At 43.4% G+C, this 20,699-nt stretch overlaps 1 protein-coding gene across 4 annotated transcripts in view; it reads right to left on the bottom strand.

Annotated features, from left to right (window-relative positions):
• The window catches only part of myo1b (myosin IB), a 56,266-nt gene that overhangs the window by 19,363 nt on the left and 16,204 nt on the right, over positions 1–20,699 (bottom strand). For all 4 annotated transcript variants that reach the window (XM_084022471.1, XM_084022472.1, XM_084022473.1 and 1 more), the window contains exons 4-9: positions 10,881–10,975; positions 7,528–7,632; positions 5,779–5,825; positions 3,873–3,936; positions 1,760–1,858; positions 573–676 (exon numbers count right to left, since the gene is read on the bottom strand). In XM_084022471.1, coding sequence (XP_083878597.1) covers positions 573–676; positions 1,760–1,858; positions 3,873–3,936; positions 5,779–5,825; positions 7,528–7,632; positions 10,881–10,975 — 514 coding nt within the window. The remainder of the gene's footprint in view (positions 1–572; positions 677–1,759; positions 1,859–3,872; positions 3,937–5,778; positions 5,826–7,527; positions 7,633–10,880; positions 10,976–20,699) is intronic.

Here is a 20,699-nt window from a genome sequence, read left to right as displayed (position 1 = left end):
AGATCCTGCATGTATGTGCACCAACATATTTAAATAAAAAGGAAGCAGCTGCCTCGTCTCCTGTGGCTTTCCCCAAAGAAATGCTGCCGTTACAAGTTGAACCGACTTCAGAGTGCACCAATTATCACGTGGAATTTCCCCGTGTTCAATCAACGCTTCACGTTCACTTTCAAGTTCAGTTCAAAGTTCAAGTTAGGCAACATCTGGGAGGGAGTGTGTTCACAACCCAGAAGATGGACTTTTATGATCTACAGGTATCGCTCTGTTAGTTTAAGTCCAGGCGATAAAGAGAAACCCCCGCCTCGGCCCTCTGTGCGGGCTTTATCTCGCTGTGATGCAAAGCAAAGTCAATGCTGAGCGCAGGCGGAGCGTGTCGCCGCTTATGATGAGTGTGTGCTTTCGTTCGTCTGTTTCTGTGATAGTCCTTTTTGGGTTTAGAAAACTGGAATCAGGATTTTTGAAGAAGAAAAAAAGTGAGATCATTTCTACCAGCAGTTTTTTGCAGGTTACTCCAAAAAATACCAAATGGCTTGAATGCATCATTAAAACAGATGCATGCATGCGCTACTCACTCTGACGGTGCGGAAGTTGGCCGCATCATCCAGCCCATTGACCGCGGCGGAGTCCAGGCTCAGGTAGTTGTACTTGCTGAAGTCCCGATCCAGCTTCAGCTTTTCTGTGACACACAACATTGCCATTTCAACTTTGAAGCTGCTCAGCGACAGGAAACTCACACTTTATTTACATTAAAAGAAAGTCACACGCACGCGGCTGGAAGGCGCTTGGAAAAACATACAATCTTGTAATGATGGTTATAATCTGCAGTCCTTAAGGACCTTCTAGAGAAACAAAAAAAAAAGGATCACTTGAAAGTACAAAGGTTCAAATGTGACAGCCCGGCCCTTAATACAAATTTGCTCAACCCACTCCTAAGACACTTTCTACACAGCGTATGCTCTTTGAGTCACTGCTGTGAACATTATTGTGGAAGATCAAATGGCCTTCTTTAAAAGCCCCCTATTTAGTAGCAAAGAAATCTATTCCTCTGGTGGGTGCAAGTGTCAGATTTCATTAGCGGCGGCATTAACTACAGCTGAATCAGGCCCCCCTGATGTATGTGTGCTCTCGAGTCGATGATCGTTATTTTGTTCTCTCGTGTTCCGGACATAAAAACAATGCCCTCCGTCCGCGGAGCAGCAAATAGAGGGAAGAGGTTTCACGGCTGGCCTTTGTTCTCCGTGCCGTTTGTCAGGCAGGAAGATTGGCTCGTTAATGCATTAGCCATGTGTTGTGCGCAGCTGCGATCCTGCTGGAAAATATGTATGCAACATTTTAACATAAGGAAGGCCACGCTGGTGCTTTTCAGATGATGGGGATAGATTAAAAAAGAATAGGAAACACAAACTCCATGCTCATGTTAACCATCCCCAGCTGGTGGGTGACACCTAAATAAGTAAAAACAGAAGATCCAAGTATGGTCTAGTCTCCTTTGGACTAGACTGCTCAGCTAGTGAAGTTTGAGTCATTATGCCTCGTGAGTAGATGTGTGTATATTCTGAAACCACAATCTATTCCAGGCAATCAGGCTAAATATATCACAACCCCAGTTGGTAGTTTGGGCTCATAAGAAGGGTGCATTTTAATGTTTCAATATTTGAAACTGCAGTTTCTCTCAAAAGCAGGAGCACTTTAATCTTAAAGTTAACTTTTGCCTCTATCCACCTCCCTTTCAATGCACTTCAGCATTTTGAAGACTTACTGAGTGTTTCGTCGGAGGCTCCAGACAAGAGCTGATAAAAGACGTGGAAGTTCCTCTCTCCTCTTGGCTGTTTCACCACACGCGACTTCTCCAGCAGATCTTTAAAAACAAACAAAAAAAGAGTGTAGGACGACAACAAAAGGAAACAATGACACATGATGACAAGAAGTCATTCCCCAAAAATAGTCTTCACAGGAAAAGGTTTCCATGGCGATTCACTGAGGTGTCCTTGTGAAGTAAATAATGGGCTAGGCTGCTATTGTAAGTATTGATGCCCAGCGTATGTAGGGAGCTCAGAGTGCACCGTGGTTCAAACTACTGTATGTATCCAAGTTGCCATGGGGACTGAAATAATGTTGGTAATTATGAGACACACACACACACACACACACACACACACACACACACACACACACACACACACACACACACACACACACACACACACACACACACACACACACACACACACACACACACACACACACACACACACACACACACACACACACACACACACACACACACACACACACACACACACACACACACACACACAGAGAGAGAGAGAGAGAGAGAGAGAGAGAGAGAGAGAGAGAGAGAGAGAGAGAGAGAGAGAAGTGGCCAGAAGTGGAAGTGGGAAGCACACAAGAACATCAAACGTCAGCCCTTTCTCCTGGGCTACTGACCAAGTGCAACAGTACCTGATTAAAAGGGGACCCATCATCTGCTCCCCGCATTAGGCTGAGTATGATTTAATTAAAGACCAACAGCAGAGCTCAAGATCTAAGGCTACTTGAGATCCTCTTCACTTCCAGTCTGGCGGGATAATAGCATCCAATTTGGCTGGTTAAAAAACATCTTATTTTAGGAGACTGCCTGCACTCGCATTAAACCGACTAAAGTGAAAGAAAAATAAATATCCACATGAACTGCCATTTCAACCACTGTTTAAAAAAAGAACTGCTCCTGGCTTTGTCGATTTTTTAGACAAACTCTGACTCACCAGTCTGTGTGACGGGAAGACAGAAAGGGCAACGTTACGCTGCATCCGAGGACATACTAACTGGAGAGCTCTGCACAGAGACCCGCAGCTGTCAGAGTTAGCGGGGGGTCAGGCTGAATGTGAATCTGTGTCACCTACTCGCCATGGATCACATAAGTGACTCTATAGGAGCCGGAACATCAATAATACAACATCCACGACAGAGTAGCTGGAAGCAGGGCATGAATAATACCAGCGAAGAGCTACTACCTCCAGTTCTACATTTTATTGCTTTTAATTTATTTGATCGAAATATTCACATCCTCATGGAACTGAAGTGACCTTTCACGCTGTGTATCCCAACACTTCCAAACTATCTTTTTATTGCCTTTTCTTTTTAGCTACAACCCTCATTTTCTGGAGTGAAGCATCCTGAAGAGCATCTATTGCACGTTCACAACATCACCCTACTCCTTAAGATAAGCAAACACACATTAAAGTAGGAATGTGAGAACAATATCCTGTGATATCCTTTTCAAAAACTATAGCTATGCAGTATCAGCTGTAGGACAGAGCTCGATAGATGTGCATCAGTGGGAAAATAATGAGCCGAGAGGTGAAGAGCAAGGATGTGAGGAGCATCCTCGTCCATCTGTCTATCTAGCCAGCCAGGCAGTCAGACGGCCCTGTCTGAAGCAGTCACATGTCAGTGGCTGTTCTTCACACACACAGTCCCTTGTGTTGGACTAACTCGAGCCAGCAGACAGTGGTTCATTTGTGCCTCGGCCGTCAGCTCCTCCCTTTGTTTCTGTGACCTCTGGCGGAGAAGTCAGCGCAGACACAACAATGTGAACAGAGGCAAGATAACGGCAAAGGAGTGAAAGTCGGTGGGCGGAGGGGTGCGTTCTGTTCCGGTCTGGGAGTGAGATTGGTATCAATGCAAAATATTTAATACTAAGGTTTGCGGAAAATGTGCAATGATACCTTGAATGGCCTCTTAGTAGATATTTGTTGTCGATGTTTAATTGTATCAGTGTCAGGTCGATGAGGACACAAAGAGCATGAGACACAATAGTGGCTAATATGACGTCAAATTGCATATGCCACGTTCATGTCGATATTACTCACAGTTGCTGATGACTCCACCCAGAGGATCTCCTTTGAAGTCAAACTCAATGTCCATGTACTTTCCCTGCGGATCAGAACACAACATTCAGAACTGGACTTGTGTAACCGTTGTATACACTGTACATATGTGAGCCGTGTGCAAAAACTCAGCTCATAAGTTTAGTTAAGGTCACAGTGAGGATCTCATCCATCTTCCATTTAAGTTAGAATACAGCACCAGCTGCCAATCACACTACTATGAATTAAGTGGCCTCCGCGGACCGAAAGGGCCCCCCATCATTCAGAGTTCTTTCTACTGGAGGACTGACACAAAGCGTTTTGGGCCCCCTCTCTCCTTCGGTCTGACACTTGGAAGTTAGAACAAAGAGTCCCCGTCCTCTGATGTATTAATAGCAGACAGGTCCTCGGAGCATGCTGAGCTCTACTGGTGTGTGGGCTCCAGCCAAGTCTTCTGCACTCGGCAAAATAAAGCGATATGTCTCCGATAAACTAAAGGAGTTCTGGTGAACAGTGGGAGGCCCGAGGTCATCGACTACAGGTCGATGCCAAGATGACCTAAATATATCAAGGGCATGTGTAGGTACATGATTGAATGTGGTTTGAAAAGGCAATCTAAAATTGTGATTTGAGAAGTGCATTGGTGGTAAGCCTGCTAGCTGCTAATGGCTGGAAAAAACAGCAGGCAAAAAAAAAAATATCCCTTCAATGTTATGGCACCACGGCTGTGTGTTGCAATCAGACTTTCGGATGTTCTGGAATTTATTTTTGCCAGATAAACTGACTGACTTTTTGATGAATTGGCAGCTACATAAACATTCATGTTAGAAAGATTAAACATGAACACAAGGGTGATGGGGGTGATCTGATGCAATGTCATGTCGTGAGGGAGGAACCTGAAGCAGGCGGCTGCTACTGCTGCTGCTGCTGCTGGATCAGGCCGTCCAGTAAGTAATGAGCCAGAAACAGTAAGAATGCCCTCTTGGGAAAACAAAAAAGCAAAAGCACAGCCGTCTCCTTTCATATTGCCACAGCCTGGAAATAAATTGCTTGTGTGGAAGTGTCTGTACCCTGAATCATCCTTGGGATGCTATCTCTGCCATAGAGATAAGCATCATATGTCCTCAGCTTCCTCATTCTCCAGCCACAGCAGGTCATAAGAGCCATCAGTCAACTTATAAACGTGTCCTTTTGTTACGTTGAGAGAATGAACCTGTGCAGTTGTGTGAAAGTTTGGACTCTGTGTTTGATGAACAGCAGTGTAGGTCAAAGGACTCACTCACAAAAGGCAGTTGCACATGTGAGTGTGCCACAAGAAGTGTGGCAGACCTGCTGTAACTGAGCACAGACCCATTACACCATGTCCTCACATTAGATGTGAAAGACATAACAGAGATGTCTATTACCATGCTATACTTAAGAGGGACGTGCGTCTACAGGAAACATCAGCCTTGACCTATTGTGAGCTTAAAACCCCTTTAAATTGCAGGCCTTTGCTTAAACCATCAAGCCGTTACAAAAGGATGTTGTGACTTTAATGTCAACTAGTGTCTAGACATCCGCGTAGATGTGAGGAAAATAAGCCACCGCAACATCGGGGATCTCTACTTGAAGTTCAATTTGGTGAATGCCAGAGAGACACGAGAAATCCACTGTGTAAAGAACTTAAAACGGATATAGAGGAGGACACAAAAGAAGGAAATTGCAAAACACTTTTGGGGGGCTTATTTTGAATGAACAAGCAAAAACGTAGATGAAAGTGGCGGATTATGTGCTGGATGGAATGACGTCGGAATGAAAACATCCACGCTGTGCATAATGTTTAGCATATAAAGGCCTCATTAGAGAGGCACACAACTAATTAAAAAAAAGAACTGGTTGTTTTGTCAGTTTTGGAGAGGATACTTACAAATCTGGAAGAGTTGTCGTTCCTCACTGTTTTGGCATTTCCAAAGGCTGAAAATCATAGTGGGACATGATGAAAACATCACAATCAATGCATAATTTATGATAATCTCTCTAGTTAGAGGCATTGTGGCTAATAATATCAAAACAAGTCAAAGGTTGTTTACATTCCAAAACATAGGGATGATCCTTAACAATGTTCTAGCTGTCAATCACATAAGGGCTAGATGTCAAAGCTATTTGTACCCATGAAGCCCCATAATTCTCTATGGATTAAGCAAAGCACCAGGGCTTTCCTGGTTTAGGAGGACCTGAATCTGGCTGTCTAACCACATTCAAGTCAAAGTGCTTCAGTATGTGCCAGTTCTTATTAACAAACAATAATGAATAATCTTTAAACGCAGTATTCCTTTTTTGATGTGATAAGGAAAATGCATCACAAACATGTATGCACATGTACTGTAAACCTCAGATTATGTACATAAATTAGCCTTTGGGAACACGTTTTTTTAATCAAGAGCCCTCTCAATTGGCTTCAAACCGCATTTCTACATTAATATGCCATTAATGTGCGCTATTAGCATAACTGCTTAACTGCTGATTAATGTGCGTTTCGTTGGTTGACAAAGAATGACAAAGGTTCTGAAAGAGTTGCGGGGAGCGAGCATGACATTGCGTGTAGCACTTTAACTGTGCTCCCCCCTCCCTTCATTTCAGCGTCGGGGTAATTAGATTGGCAGGAGCTAAACTCTTGCAGATGTGCAGGTTTTTTCCTGCAGCGACTCAACCCGGGTATACAGCTTCATCATTCATGGGCATTTCCTGTCCACTGCCCCCAATTAAAACACAGCTGTTCCTGTGCCAGCACTGAGCTGTGGGATTGATACAGTATGTCTGTGTGGTGTCCTGGGAAGAAGTAGATAATTAAAACAATGTGCTTTAAACAGTATTTATAGGACCCCAAATGTTATTTTGCTGATCAGCTTACTTGTCTGTGACAGTAGAATTTGCATATGTATGCGTTTGTCTGTGTCGACGCACTAAGTCGAGCTAGCAGGAGTTAGAAATGTATTGTCCCTGGTACATATTACGTATTCCGAAACCAGGGGAAAATATCGAACATCATTATTATGCAGGGTGAGAGGCAGGTAGCTGAGGGCTGCAAAGATACTGGTCAATATAATAGAATTTATGTCTGACAAATGTTGGCTAAAGAATGCTGTATTTTGAGGAAGCTTTGAAATGAGACCATATGCTGTATATGAGAAGTAAACGTAGCCACTAGGTTTGAAGCCTCGAGTTTGGCATTTAGCCGTGGTCTTTTTGGTTTTTGGTCGTCGCCATCTTGTTTTTTTTGCATTTACTTTTATAAACTGAAAATTCACTGTGAAAAAGTTGAAGTTGTAAAACAAAAAAGTTGTGGAATCGACCGGCCAATCACAATGTAGCCACGCCCTAAAGCATACATTGCTTACTTTATCTGGTTTAATCCAACTGAAACCATAATTTGCAAAAAATGAAGATCATGCCACCTTGAAGAAGACTCGAATTGAGAAGTAGGGCCATTTTCTCCCACTTCTATACAATCCAAATTATTTTTGCAAACAGAGGAGTCGCCCCTTGCTGGCCATTAGGAAGACTGTTGCTGGAGGTTTCTGCCCGAATGGGGAAGTTTTGTCGGCCAGTCTTCGAATGTGAACTTGAGACGATATGGCCCCCTGGATTAGCTTGTGTGTGAATGGCGCTCACTTACCCTCCAGCACGGGATTGGACTGCAGCAGCTGTTCTTTGACCTTATTCACCTCCTGGCCCTTCCCACATACCGCTGCCACATATGACATCACCAGCTTACTGGCCTCTGGAACACACAGACGCAGACAAAATAATATTAGGTCAAAGCCTTTGCTAGACATGACCTGACATTCTCTGTAAAACTCCCTTTGCCTCATCCCCCCTGACACCCATCAGGGAAGGGTGTGGGTCATTCATTATTCTTGGGTGCAGAGCAGAAGAAGAGGCCTCATAATGGAGACCCACTTTATTTCAGTAGTCGGTGACCATTATTGCATCATGTTATCATCATTGAAATGACTAATTTCCCTGGGAACCATTGAAGAAACATGACTTTATTGGGATCGACAGAGATGATCTGAAGGATTCAGCGAGATGGTTTTGTGAGTGCCGCGTGTTCCCAAAATGTGTTTCCTGGATGAGAAACTGGACACGGGCTCAAAAAGGCCTCTTGTGCCGTCTGAAACAAGTAACATGCCTTGCAGGATGACTGCTAGCTTCAGGATTCGTTCTCCTATCCAGTGAGATGACGATGACCTAGAACCAATGATGGGTGTGCCGTGCCAAGCAGGGATAGAAAAGAGCTTGACAGTAGTCGCTGGTACAGACTGCTGATGAGCCTGGCATGCATACAGCTCCGACACACTCATACATTTTGCAAAGATAGGAAGGTGTACCAAAAAAAATGCAGAGATCAAGAGTCCCTGCTCTGCTGAGTAACAACATAGGCACTACTTAATCTTCACATGTTTTTTTTTTTTATGTCTCAAGGTAGGAAAATACACTTCAGTCATCTCTCGCAGATAATAAAACGATGTTATGTCTCATGTACGTTATCGCTGGCATCGGAAAATAATGATCGTCACGGCTGCCTGCTCATACGGGAGCCACGGCACAAGAAACAGACATGAAAGTCAATGACCCATATCGATGGGGTACGCACGTTTTTGATGGCCTTATTCCTCTACAAAGCTCCGGGGCCGATGAGATTACTGAAATCCAAATTTATCTCTGTGACTTGGCTGAACAGCTTCTTGCAGTGGGTTTTAATATCCATGAGGCTGAGAGGACAAATAAAGGCTGGTGCATAGTGCAAAACATCATCCGTCAAAGTGTACTGTGCTGTGCTTTCCAGTGGGTCTGTTTTATTGATGCATCACTGCCTTTCCCAACCCCGAAATGATCAGGATAAGCGTGTGACTGACAATTTTAGAGTGTTGACAGTGGCCTTTGTTAAAGTAGTTGTGTGGCTTCACGGTCCCTGATGTTTGCAGCCAAAATGCTACGGGGGGAGTTATGTTGTTAAATCGGAGCTCCAGCCAGAGAACAATGTGCAAATAGTTCAAAGCTATTAATAGCATGAACTCAGTGTGTCATATTATAATGCAATGGATGGGACATAAAGGGTAGGGCTGGGTGAGGAGACAGCCATACCGACAAGTCATAACGATACATTTTTGGATTTATAATTCAACATTTATCTTACCTCTAGTGCCTATATGTCTAATTGAGTGACAAGTTAATGGGATAATGGGACAAGTTTGAAGTTTCTGCTGCCGTATTTCGGACTTTAGTAAATATTCCAACAGATAACGCTGTCACAGTTAACATTTCTATAATTATATTTTTCAATATTTCTCACCCGTTGGTTAAAGCCACATGGCCAGTTTTAATTGACACCGAATGAGCACTGAGTATCCATCAGCCCTAACCTGAAAAGTCTGTCCCACAAATGCAAATCCTGTGTGTCAAGTGCAAGGGTTGACATTTTTTTAAAAGCATCAATATATGTCCGTCTTACTGCACAGGAAGGTATTTTATGAGGGGAGTTGACTGCGAATGCTTTCCTACAGTTTGTGCTCAGCCAACTTAATATGGCTTTTACCTGTGACACGGCACTGCCAACCGAGATCAGGAAATTCCATTCCTCTTGAGTTTTTATAAGGTATGCGAGACTGCTCCCGACCCAAAAATGGCCAAACTATTAGAAACAGCAATGAAATAAATGGACCAGGGACGTGAACAAAGCAGCTTCTGGCATCAGCAGGATCCGCATTTCTAGTTCATTGCACAGTCTGACATGAGCATGTCGGCAAACCAGGAAATCATCGGTATGCTGCTGGTCTATCATTTTAAACCCACGCATGCAGGTGCTCACAGCGTTTTAGTCGTGTTTCATGTACCAACATGTTTTCCAAAAACTGGCAGCAATGGCTTTTTGAAAAAGAAAACCGTACATCTGATCTTAATCTGCGCTGTGACTTTATACATAACAACTCTTATCTTACAACGACCTTTACAAACACTGTACGACTACAGTTCAAACAAATCTTTGTTGGATCTATGAACTAAGATATTCTGATCTTTGATAGTTTAAAAAGTAGTCCCCCCCCCCCCCCATTGAATTTCCTTAAAGTGTAGTGCCATTTCAAAACATTCCTGTATATGATTGCTTGGTCTCTAGTGTTGCTGCTTGTAGTTTTCACAAGAATCACTCACCCAAATGGCTTGACATTCAACCCTATGCCTTCTCGAGTCTCTCCCTCACACCACACACTCGACTACACTACACACTCCGACACAGTAGACGGGTGGTACACACCTTCACAGTGAGTTTGCAAATGTCATCTTCCAAGCCACACAAACAAGAAGTAAAACCTAATTTGGATTGGTTGAGATTTAAGATACAGGAGGAGATGGACAATGTTTACCTGACAGAGCCGCATAGGCTAGGAAGGAACAACACCATTCGGACACACCGGATGCAGCTGTACCAGCCGCCGGATCGGATTGTGGCCACTCCAGACCATATGCATACATTTAAAAGTTGTGATTTATCAAATTTATCTCTCTTCATAATGGCTGCTTTGCATTGTCAAGATAATATACAGTGATGTGGAAATTGCAGTAATAATGGTCAGGAACATTCATTTACTTTTCAATTGGGTCATTTGGGTGAAACGGTGCTCTAGACGACGCTCGTCATTCTACCAGACTTGCCGCAGGATGGTTTAAATGATCTAAAAACGTGCTGCTCCGCAGGTCGGCCTGACGATGGAGTTGACTTTTCACAGAATGATTCAATCGTTTGTTAAATGCTCAGCCACCATGGTGGAGACTCTTTCCATTTTAACAGATGCATTACTAATACCAATAGTCACAAGGTGAGCTAGGTATAAATGTGTGTAATGGAGTATTCAAGCAGGGTGTTGATGGACTCGGCTTTGCCTGACATGGAGAGTTACATTTCACCTTGAATGCATAAATACAAAGATAAAAAAACAAGAAAAAAGGTGTGAGCCTTTGGCTACATACCGGTTTTCCCAGCCCCACTCTCCCCTGTGATGAGGATGCACTGGTCCTTGTCCTGGTCCCTCAGTGAACGGTAGGCCTCATCTGCCAAAGCATAGCTGGAAGAAAAAAGGTACAAAGTCATAAGCTTTCACATCACAATGACATGCCCTCAGCTTACATAACATCCATATTTTATATCAGGATATTTCATGGGAGATAGCGGGGTGAAAGTTCAGAGGAATAATGCATTACTATGCCAGGCCGCATGGGGTCCATCCTAATCAATGGCATGTGGTTTTATTGGACATCAGGCTGCATCTGTAGAACAGCGACAGGACTGCAGCTTTATTTAGCCACAGGGGCTGCTTCACATTTGGGATCTGGCTTTGATCGCTGGAATATTGACCATTTCCTGTCCTTTTTTCTAAACGTAACTACTACACTAATGCTGCTAAATCTCCTGCACCTGAACGCCAAACAAGAACAATTACACGCTTAAAAGCCTTTTTCCTGCTAATGTAAACTAATTTTGAACTATCACATAACTTTCAGAAATGTAACTACTACTACAAAAAGAAAAATGCCCATGCAGATGTAGGCATTTAGCCACTGTGGTGAATGTGAAATAACCCTTTGTGTATTAATGAATGATAAAAAAGTAGAGTGCCTATTATAAAGTGAAGCCTATTGTCATACATTCCAGGACAGTGTTACAATGGGAAAGTGGGAGTGATTATTGCGGTTTCACCACCTACTGAACTCCAGAACAATATATTATTTCATCTCTTTATGCAGACGGTCCCTTATGATGGTTTGAGAGAAGGGTGTGGATGGCGAGAGGGTTGTATCACAATGACAACCGTTTCATCATGTGACACAGTGGTCTGTAATTTCAACGCGATACGCCCACAAAGAAGGAACACTTCAGTAATAGATATTTTGGCTTCCACGCAGCAGTCAAACAGTCTTGCACAGGGAGTGCGTTTCAACCTTCTCCTCCAGCAGGATACGAGACTGCAAATTAGCAAACTAAGATCAATATCTTGAAGTCTAATGGTTTTACATTGAGTACAGGGTAAATATAGCTGGAGGTTATTTTGGGAGGAATGCATCAAAATAGTCTCTCCATAGTGTCTTATTTGGTGTAATTCCTTGCCTGGAGGATGGGGACACTCCTAGGTCTGAATAATACCATTAATAGAGTATGTATGCACCAAGAGTGCTAGACATGAACTCGGGAAGGAATGTCTGACATTCACAGATGAATAACAGTTGATTGTACCTGGGTCCGCAATGGGAAATCGGACTCTGAGCACGGTCGCTGAGGTTACATTAAGTGGTAGAGGCAAAGCTGTCGTCAGTTTCAAGCACATTGCATATCATAAACGTAGCGTGGCACCGAACAGCAGGCTAAAACACTGGTTGGACAGGGTTCAAAGTGACTTCTAAGGGATAATTAGTCTGCATTTGAGTCTGTATGCAGTATAACTCTGCAATTTATTATCTAGTCCAACTTCCACAAATACACCAAGACATGGAAAAAGAAGCTAATGTCTAAAAGAAAATCTAATTTGGGGTACGGCAACAAATGCATCAGTGAAGCCAGTGTGGCGAGGAGCAGAACGTGGAGCATATAATCACTCGCTGAACTAACACTGACCTCCAATCTGAAAAGTAGCTGATTGCTCGTAAGAAGCCAAGACAGAAGGGGGGCCCAGAGATGGACAGCCAGATGAACGCATTCCAGGCCACAATACGAAGTTAAAGCTCAGGCTGGCTAATGGAGCTTAGGGTTCTGCACCGTCACACATGGTTTTGGACCAGAGCAGCCCGGCAACCAGTCCTCTCCCTCATCAGCCCCCAGTGTGGGCCGTCCCTCCAACCCTCAGGAAAAGGGGTACGCTAATGCAGTATGTTCCTTTCATTCAAACTGGTGTAGGCTTGTGAAATTACATTAAACAATGTTTTTTTTTTTTTAAACACTAGAGGTGCTATGGTTCACTATTTTAACAGGCATTGAAATCATGTCATGCAAAGTTTGGCAAGTATAAAACCTTCCCGGTTTAACAATGATTGAGGTTGTTTGTGACAGCCATATCCAGCTCTCATTTTTACATTTGTATTGGATCACAATTATACAGTGTCATCACATTATTCCATTGATCAACATTAGCCAAGAAAGCAGCTAAACCATGTTAACATGGATGTCAACATTGCGGGTTTCAAAGTATTAAGAAAAAAGAAAAAAAATCTGAACTGCATTTAAAATGCTTATTGGGCCTCGGGGATGTGCACAATTTGTTCTGGGGAGAGAAACCGATTGCAAAACGGAAACTCAAATGTCAATTTTCGGAGCCCCCAGTTTTTGTCTGGCCCAAGCCTCTCACTCAGAAATCCCCACTCTCACAATCGCTAATCACTGCCCAGCCCGTACCCTCTCCTGTATACCAAGTTTGTATGGATGAGACTTGCCACAGGACATTACGTCACTGTTGAAAAGGGCAGCACAGCGCAGCAGATGTCTGCTTTGTGAAAACACTGCCGTTGCCTGACCTGATCCTGACAATGAGCAAAGCATCACACAATTATGTCACCCCCAGAGGACGCCAGTGGGAGGGGGGGGAGTGTACCAGGAGAAGGTGAAGGGTGTAATAGGAGGGGGAGGTCCTTTACCACACATACACACACCACACAGAGCCAGTCATATGAATATGAATGGCCATCATATAATCACAATATGAATAGAAGTCAGAAAGGGACAGGGGCCACACCCAAAGCTGTGCACGTCCACACGATGGCAACATTTTAACATCCAAAACGTACACCAAAACTGACTTCACACAAGAAACTAATCTGTATTTTTACCCCCACGTACAAAAGGCAGAATTAGAATGAATGTCCGTCCCTGTGGCTACAACATTGTGCTATCATTAGGCCCATGAAAGCAGTACGAAGAGCAACAGGCTGTACCACTTCACAAACGTGGAAGTCAAAATGATGATTAAGCACCAAGGTCACCATCAAAGGCAGACGACGCACTTCGTGAGGCACAGCGATCCCAGCGGCCTCCGGGATCAGCGTGGAGCTGGGTGTGTGGGGGTTAGTCCGGGAAGAGAGCCTTGGGCCATAAGTGCTGCTTGGCACCTCCCCTTCACATCTGCCTGCAGGCTGTAATTTGGACTTGCACGTGGCAGCGGTGAACACAAAGCCACACTGGCATGAGGTAAGCAGTAGAAAATAGTCTAGTCAGTTCTTTTTACTACCAACCTCTGGTAACTGGGGCACAGGAGTACAGGACGGGCCTGCAGTGTGTGACCTGAATCTTAAAAAGGGTGGAGTACACCGAGGGCAGATGCGGCACACTTTAAAGTCATGATTTGTAGATGCTAATGAAGCTGTAATATATGGGCTGGAGTGCGGCCCACCCAGCCACTGGGAGATGAAAGGACTTTTGCAAACAATAATAATCTTTCTCAGAGGCTGTTAGCCATGTCTTCATACTGATATGCAGTACATTTACATATGGAAAGTACATCTTTGTTCATTTCTCAGTCCTAAAATGGATCAATGTCCAGTACTTTGATGCTAAATCCAGTTAAGTTTCTATTATGTGTTTGGATGGAGCTGTGATCTCAGTGTGAGCCGGCTCCTCCGGAGGCCACAGGAAATCCGCCAAGGAAGCAACGCTTTCCTGATGCTTCATGACCAGGTGTATGGGTAGCTGGTGCAACACACACACACACGAGAGGGAGAGGGAGAGGGAGAGGGAGAGGGAGAGAGAGAGAGAGAGAGAGAGAACAGTGGCAGGCATTCAGAGTGTTGTCAAACCTGCTGTGGTTCAGACAGATGTGACCCATCTGTGTATTGCTTATGATGACAATGTGTGGCTGCAAAACAGGTGGTGAGGAGGAGGTCAGCACGCAGGGCGAGAATTTAGCAACCATCTGACTATCATGTTTGCTAAACAGCACTCTCCATGTGCAACTCACAAGGTGCAATAACAAATGCCTCGAACTCTCTAAATTAGAAGCTCAGAGTGAAGCATGGCTGCCGCAAGATCTCTAATTTATTCAACACTTGCTCAGGGTCGTCTGAGACCTCTGCTAAATTACTAATTGATAGTCCCCCACCCATACATCAAACTTCGAGGGGGTCCAGGGCTTTAATTTACTTTACCGCACAGCAATTTAGTGTTCCACAGCAGGGGGAAACACAGATTCAAGTTATTCGTCTGATCTTTGGAAAAGGAAGAAGGCATGCTGAGAGAGTTAGCAAAACATCCTCAAAGTACTATCCACTGAAACAAAGACTCTTCTGAGGCTCTTTCAGCGAGTTGGATATTTAAATGAGTGTCAATTATCAGTAAAAAAAAAGTCTGTTGTGTTGTCTCAATCATGAGATTTCATACAGCGATAAATGAAGGCGTTGTGCCTTTGGCTAGAAGATGTAGACAAACACACTTAAGGGGAAAAATACAAAGCCACTGTACACAGCCACAGACAGGATGGTGGAAGGAGCAGGATGCCTTTTTATAGCCCAGAAAGCAGCAGCTCTGTAAGGTTTGGGGACTTCCTCTTTTCATCCTGCTCTCCATGTCTCAGGCTTCCACTGTGACACTTCAGGCTCTCAGAGGCCTTGAATAGAAAACACATCTTGATATTGAAGGACTGTTGACATACTACAGACCAAATGACCTACTGAAAAAACTGTACTAGACTTGTATGACTCTACTGCAGCTGCATTTACATTATCACATCTCTTTATATAGATATTTGAGACTGACCTATGACCTTTTTAAAAACAATAAATGTTTGATTTGTTTTTCAAAATGAAAAAAAAAAAAAGCCCTAAAGGCCCACTGCAAAGTGCACACACTTGTGCGCACACAAAGGCCGCATTGATATACGGGTATGCCTAATTTAGTACAACATCACTTGGTATGTCCTCAAAGAAGCAAAAGGCCTTAGGGCGACCACGTGGCCCACTGAACCCATTCAGACAACAGACAGAGTCATTGTGGGTTTGACCGACAGTGTAGTGTGGTTCCCACATCAGCACCACAGCGACGGGTGACAACTTCTCCTGCTCCACACGCCATGACATGAGGAGGCCACAGGCACAGCGGTTTTGGGAGAAGGGATTACAGTTGTCAAGGGGTCTTTTGTGCAGAGTCCAAATGAACGATTGAAAAGGGAGAGATATTGCCCCGCTTCATACACGTGGGTTGATTTAACATTTGTAAGCTGGTAACTTTTTGTAACCGGGGTCCTGCAACATAAAAGGAATATTCCTTCCTCAAAGCGTAAACATCAGCCGTTAGTAAAAGAGCTTTCAGTTGAAACGATACAGAGAAATATATCACAATATTTTGACCAAATCCTTCTGTACTTTTTTTTCTTTTTAAGCAGACTCGAGGTCCAGATAAAAGACACACACAATATACAAACAAACATAAGATTACACATAAAAAGACATGTGTCCTCAATGGTTAACAAACATACAAATGTTGGTGCCATAAACTGGAGGAAAATCTTGTCTCACTTTGGGTAGGGTCAGTCAAAAACATAATCCCATTCTCCTTGACTCAATCAGCCGAGACATACATGTGTACATAAAATTCCTAAGTAATGCCTGCAAAGTGGGAACATTACAGCTCACTACCATATTGCTAGAACTTTCCCACCTTGGGATTTCTAAGAGCATCATTAAATGCCACCTTAATCTTATTCATCTTAGCTTTACTACGGCTACACCAGAGGTGTGCTGTGTAAAGTGGAGTGCAGTATGCTCTAAAAAGAGCTGTTTTGACTTCAATAGTGGCCATGTGAAATTTGCCTGCCAGCATATTTGCCTGGGCATACAATTTATAGCACTGGCGTTGAATATCATCATCATCATCATTACGGTCATTCCTGATGATATGCCCTAAGTATTTTACTTTGTTACAATACTATTGTATGTATTGATATTGCAATGATGTAGTAGGGTTGAATATTGGTGGTTTCACAAAATACGTACACTATGATGAATAATCATCAGTAACTAATGACTAATTATGAAAAGCAAATAAGAGGATGAGAACAGTCCGTAAAGTTCAGAAAATTATATCACGTTAGTGTAAGGCTTTAAAAACCGACACAACACTTATGCCTTATAACAATATTCAAAATCTAGTGATATCTAGTCTCATATCACAATATTGATAGAATATTGATATATTGCCCAGCCCTCGTCTCCATGTCTGCATCTGACTTACTGTTGGGCACATGGGCTGGATTCAATTTGTAAATGAAACATTGGCGATTTCCCCCAATCTATCGATAAAGAGCTAGCCTGGCAGTGGACACTACCTGACACAAGCTTAACTCCGCTACAATGTCTGGCAAATTAGAATTTACAGTTTCTCTGTATGTGCCAGCCTGACGGCTCACAGACGTGGCCAAATTTTCCACAACCAACTGAATCCTCAATCTGCACAAATCACTTCCAAATCAGTTTGACAGCTTGTTTGATTTCATGGGACTAATCACATGCTGCCCCGCCATGACTGTGCACCAGCTGCACAGCGGGAGCAGCACTGCAGAAGCTCGACAGCAAAAATGGATGGTTTCTACATCCATTCAACTGCAGGACCGCTGTGCATGCACCTCAAAGAGAAGATCTGGTCCCAGTAAGACATCCAAAAAATGTGCATAATGATAAAATATATTATGCAGGAAAAAGTGACATAGATCTTCAATGATTAAATGGAAATATGCGTGCCACGGTTATGAGTCCTGGCTATTTGCCTCCATTTCAGTATGCCCCTGACATGTTGTTATGCAAGCTGTGTACACAGATAAAAAAGCTCAATACGCATTGTTCTGGCTATGAATAGAGATTTAGAGAATAGAGTTTACAGTGGCTTTGGACAGTCAGATAATAAAAAAAATTGATTAGATCAAATCGTATGCTTGCAGAAGTAATAAATAATGGCACATGTTTAATCTGTATCGCATTCACCTATCAGCAGTAAGGTGCACAATCTTTGAAAACAGAGGAATACATAACCCTTTGCTATTAATGATTGCCACTCGGTTTAGTAAACAAAGGTACTATGTGTCACCAAACAGAACCTGGTTCACACAGTAGGAGAAAGTCAATGGGCAAAATGACATAGCCGCCAATGTAGAATTAAAATGGCAATAAATAAAAATGGTAATTAAAGCGTTTGTCTGAACTCGGGTCAGGGTCCTATGTCAACCATCCTGTATTGGAATATAAACAGGACTATAATATATGCACCGTTTCTGCCATTTTCTCCACAGCTTGAAAGTGGAGCTACATGGGGAGAGAGACCTACAGTATACAGTATGTGATCTATAAGCTTTCGGGGAGGAAGAGACCAGGACCCAGGTGTTGTAGGTGTCTAATAGACCTGCTGCCTCTATGCACAAATGTAGCGGTAATGACTGTATTATCCAATTCAATACATTTGCATCGTGTTCTTGTGTTGGAAGAAGTGGGTGGACAACACACACACACACACACACACACACACACACACACACACACACACACACACACACACACACACACACACACACACACACACACACACACACACACACACACACACACACACACACACACACACACACACACACACACACACACACACACACACACACACACACACACACACACACACACACACACACACACACACACACACACACACACACACACACACACACGCACACGCGCACGCGCACGCGCACACGCGCACGCACACGCACACGCACACCTCTCTAGGTTCAACAAGCTCAACACTACGCCAACACACATGCTGGAGGACTCTCTGCCCACCCGAGTCAAAATGCCATTTCAACAAGTGCCCACTTAAATCTACCTACGTACAGGTTCCGTGCTGCAAATTACGAAGGCCTCCTTGAAAAACAGTCTTGCATAATAACCAAAACAGTGTACATGCAGTGTGAGCTTGTTACTGAATAACTGCAGCTGGATAAGAGGAAGAAAACACGGATCAAAAAAGATATCGTATTTTGCAGAGCTGTGCCTGTGGTATTTTATTTGACAGTAAGCAACAAGGATGTCAAACTACCATCCTCATGTCTTATTAAGGAGCCCTCGGTTTTCCAAAAGGTTCAGATTTTATAGCAAACCGACACTTGAGTCTGCTGCAAAACAACATGCCTTCACACGGCTCATTTCAACTTGGGGGCATTAACTAATCCACAACAACAACTGTAGGTGAAAGCAGTAATTGATCACTTCAGTTAAGGATTTTGATGGTACCTCCAATACAAAAGGTAAGGGTCGGATGTATTTTGGTGAGCTGCCCAAATAAATATATTACATAGTGAATTTCCAACTTCTACTTTTTGCCTTTTGATCAGTGTGCCAACTGACAAAACTGGAAATGTAAACATGATGCCATGATGCAGTAAATGGCTCCAAAGTCCATCCTCCCCACTGATAGAACACCAAGTTACCATGGGCAGTTTATCGTAATACAACAACCTGCATGTAAAACAGTTATGTCTATTGATGATTGAAATTAACACAAATGGGTCGCTGGCAGTTTTGTGTTGCACATTATGGCAGCAGTTTGATGTAAATAAGCCTGTAGTGATGCCAGGCCTTCGCCCCAAAAATGGATCTAATGTAGCCGAATGCAGGACAACGGCAAAAGCCACATGAACTGTCCTATGCAAAGTGTCGAGAGAGATCTAATGATCTCATAGTCTTAAAGCTACACATACGTATTCTGTAGTAGGAGATTACATAGAAGGAATGTGATCCTGTTCAGGAAGGCACTCAGTGCAAGTCACTTACTCCCCCAACCCATATGTGGTCTCTGGTCTTCTTCAGCACTTTCTGACATGGAGGCCAGAGGCCTTTCACTTGAAGCCACAGTTACAGCAATCAATGATTAGTGCTTCCTGTTCCAAGTGAAGGATACACAGCAGTTTCTTCATTTCGGGTTTATCAAGGATTTAAACCTGCTAGTCATTCTTGAGATATGAGACACGTATTTACTGTGTGGCGTAATACTGTAGTTGTACAACAGCAAAGGTCAGCTATTTGCCAAACTGAGTAAAAGACAGAGCTACAACTCCCCCGTGACCTGGGTACCACCATAAGCAAGGAAATGACAATGAATAAACAACTCGTAGTGAGATGATATTCCTCAATGTCTAACCTCCATAACAAAAGCAGATCAGTCAAGGCGTCATAGCCACGTGCATAAGAGCTGAAAACCCCCGACATACGCCTCGCATTGGGCCTCTTTGCTCCATTACTCCAGTCATGAAGCCCCCCTGTAGCTGATGCTCTAGTGCCACTAGGTATTGAGCGCCGAGAGCATCGGGGGTCTCAATACCTCATTAAACATTGGGGAAATACGATCCTACCCTAGAGACGGACACACACACACACACACACACACACACACACAAATCTGTGTCTGGCCTGGGTGGCAGGGCACATACAAAAGATGACTCCAGTCCATCTGTAAGGCTGCTGTGCATGGGGAAAGGCCACTGATTAGTTCATCTCTAATGCTTCGACTTTGTGTAGAGGGGAGGAAAACACCTGCCAGTTAATTATGAGGCGCCACATCTGAGTAGAGAAGCATTTTGCTAAATTGGCCGGCAACCCAGCTGGAGAGTTTATTCACAGAGATACACAGAGCCTAGCTTTTTTTTTGTTCTTACATTCAGATATATTTGTTTTGACAATATTGATATTGATATTTCAAATAGCAGCCAATCAAATGCATTACATTTGCAATTATGCAAAAACGTTTGACTGAATGGTGCAATTCCCTTTTATATT

The sequence above is a fragment of the Eutrigla gurnardus genome, assembly GCF_963514095.1.
Source record: "Eutrigla gurnardus genome assembly, chromosome: 12".
Classification (NCBI taxonomy): Eukaryota; Metazoa; Chordata; class Actinopteri; order Perciformes; family Triglidae; genus Eutrigla; species Eutrigla gurnardus.
The sequence above is the reverse complement of the archived record's forward strand: the minus strand, read 5'-3'. Positions and strand labels throughout refer to the sequence as shown.